Source organism: Cherax quadricarinatus, chromosome 18 (genome assembly GCF_038502225.1).
Source record: "Cherax quadricarinatus isolate ZL_2023a chromosome 18, ASM3850222v1, whole genome shotgun sequence".
Taxonomy (NCBI): Eukaryota; Metazoa; Arthropoda; class Malacostraca; order Decapoda; family Parastacidae; genus Cherax; species Cherax quadricarinatus.
In genome coordinates, this window is record NC_091309.1 from 159431 (window position 1) to 161930 (window position 2500).

Below are 2500 nucleotides of genomic sequence, written 5' to 3' on the forward strand. Positions count from 1 at the left end.
TACGTGAGTGGCTGTGAGTTAGACCTGCCTAGCATGGGCCAGTAGGTCTGCTGCAGAGTTCCTTCAATCTTGAGTTTTTGTGATGTTGTGCTCCAGTTGTTGGTACCTGGAGCCTGTAGTGATTGTTGTCTATAGCCAGGTGTGACTTGCTTGGAGCCAGCTGTGACTATTGCATGAAGCCAGCTGTGGCTGTTGCATGGAGCCAACTGTGACCGTTGTCTGGAGCTAGCTGTTCCAGATGGAACAGCTTAGTGGAATTACCGCTGGCTTACCAGTCGGATTCAGTGGTCAAAGTGACCATTATGCTGTTAGGGACTGGAGGCTTCCAGGGACTGCAGGTTTCCAGGAGATCGAGTCTTCAAGAAGCTGGAAGATACCAGAGCCCCGTGACCTCAATGAGCGCAAGGCCTGTATCAGATTATGGCCTCCAACAGGTCTTGACCTCCAGCAAATCGTGACCTCCAGTAGGTCGCGACCTCCAGCAGGTCAGGACCTCCAACAGGTCGCGACCTCCAGCAGGTCACGACCTCCAACAGGTCGTGACCTCCAGCACGTTGTGACCTCAAGAAGGTCGGCATCTCTAACAGGTCGGGGCCTCCAGCAGGCCGTGGCCTCCAGCTGGTCGTGACCTCCAGCAGATCGTGGCTTCCAGATTATCTGGGAGGATTCAAGTTCCTTCATTAGAGACATTCAGAGGTTCCTTCTTCTTAACCATCTCCACAACTTTGAGAATCTCTCTCTCCAGTGTTCCAGTCGCTGACATGTTATCCTCAGCTGAAAGGCGATTTCCAGGACCTGAAAGACGATTTCCACCTCTAAGACGAATTCCAGGAGCTATAAGACGACTTTCATAGCTCTAAGATGATTTCCAGGAGCTGTAAGGCGATTTCCAGGAGCTGTTAGACGATTTCCAGGAGCTCTAAGACGATTTCCATGAGCTGTAAGACTCTGTCATGTATTATCCCACACTCTTATGGACGCTCATTTTTAGTGAGTCCAGACCGTCTCTAGCGTCCCATTGCTTACTTCTGGTCTCCCTTTATTGACTCTCGTTGAGACAGGATCAAGCGTCTCTGGAAAAGGGAAAAAATATATAATTTTTTAAAGCCGTGCGCCTTCGTTTGTCTTGTCGAGAATCCAAAGTGGGTGAGGCCCTTGGAGAAGTTTATGTCTCCTCCCACGTTATATTCTCCGTATTGTTGAGAATCCAAAGTGGGTGAGGCCCTTTTGAGAAGTTTGTGTGCTGGGTATATCCTTCCAACTTCCAGGTCTCGTTTCTGGAAGTAAGTTCCCCGAGTTAATTCTTGTAAGTTTTTGTTTTGCTTTGCAAGAATCTCCGGTGAGAGTGTCCTGGAGTCCAGGACGTTGAAGGTTTTTCCAGGCGGGCAACAAACACATGGTCACGACACCAACTTTTGTGCTGGAACACGTTCCAGGACCTGAGGGACGTCTCTAAAAACACGTTCCAGTCTGCACTGATGGTGTTCTTTCTTGCTCACGTTCCAGGCTAGACTGATATGGTTCTTTATTACCCACGTTCCAGGCTAGACTGATGGTGTTCTTTCTTGTCCACGTTAAAGGCTAGACTGATATGGTTCTTTCTTGCCCACGTTTCAGGCTGGATTGATGATGCTCTTTCTTGTCCACGTTCCAGGATAGACTGATGGTGTTTTATATTACGTTCCAGGAGCTGAGGCGTCTTTCCAGGTCACGTTAAGACTGATGATGGTTCTTTCTTGCCCACTTTGCCCACGCTTGACCTGATGATGTTCTTTCTTGCCCACGTTCCAGGCTAAACTGATGGTGTTCTTGCCCACGTTCCAGGCTAAACTGGTGTTCTTGCCCTTGTTCCAGGTTAAACTGATGGTGTTCTTGCCCACGTTCCAGGCTAAACTGAGGGTGTTCTTGCCCACATTCCAGGGTAGACTGATGGTGTTCCTGCCCACGTTCCAGGCTAGACTGATAGTATTCTTACCCACGTTCCAGGCTGAACTATACCACATAAGGTGATCCAGACGACGGTACACATAATTACCTAACTGCTAAGTGTACTCAGGCATGGAAACTTTGACCTCCTTTGATCTCTCCCTCCTTCACTCTCTCTCTCTCTCTCTCTCTCTCTCTCTCTCTCTCTCTCTCACTGTCTCTTCCCCACAGATACCACAGATCAGCTACGCCTCCACCTCTACGGAACTCTCAGACAAGTCAAGATTTGAGTATTTTAGCAGAGTTGTACCTCCAGACAACTTCCAGGCCATGGCCATGGTGGAGGTGGTGAAGGCGTTCAACTGGCAGTATGTCTCCACACTAGCTGACGAGGGAGACTACGGTGAGAAGGTGAGTGGGAGTCGGAAGGTGAATGGGAGGGGGAAGGTGGGAGGGGGGGAAGGTGAGTGGGAGAGGGAAGGTGGGAGGGAGGAACTAGAGAAAGGAATGAAGGATGAGAGGTGAAGACCACTAGCAGCATTGGAACCACTAGTAACACTGGTACCACTAGCAA

At 49.6% G+C, this 2500-nt stretch overlaps 1 protein-coding gene across 1 annotated transcript in view; it reads left to right on the forward strand.

The window, feature by feature from the left end:
* The window catches only part of LOC128689551 (metabotropic glutamate receptor 8-like), a 68614-nt gene that overhangs the window by 1781 nt on the left and 64333 nt on the right, over nt 1–2500 (forward strand). The window contains exon 3 of the mRNA XM_070086485.1: nt 2158–2337. Coding sequence (XP_069942586.1) covers nt 2158–2337 — 180 coding nt within the window. The remainder of the gene's footprint in view (nt 1–2157; nt 2338–2500) is intronic.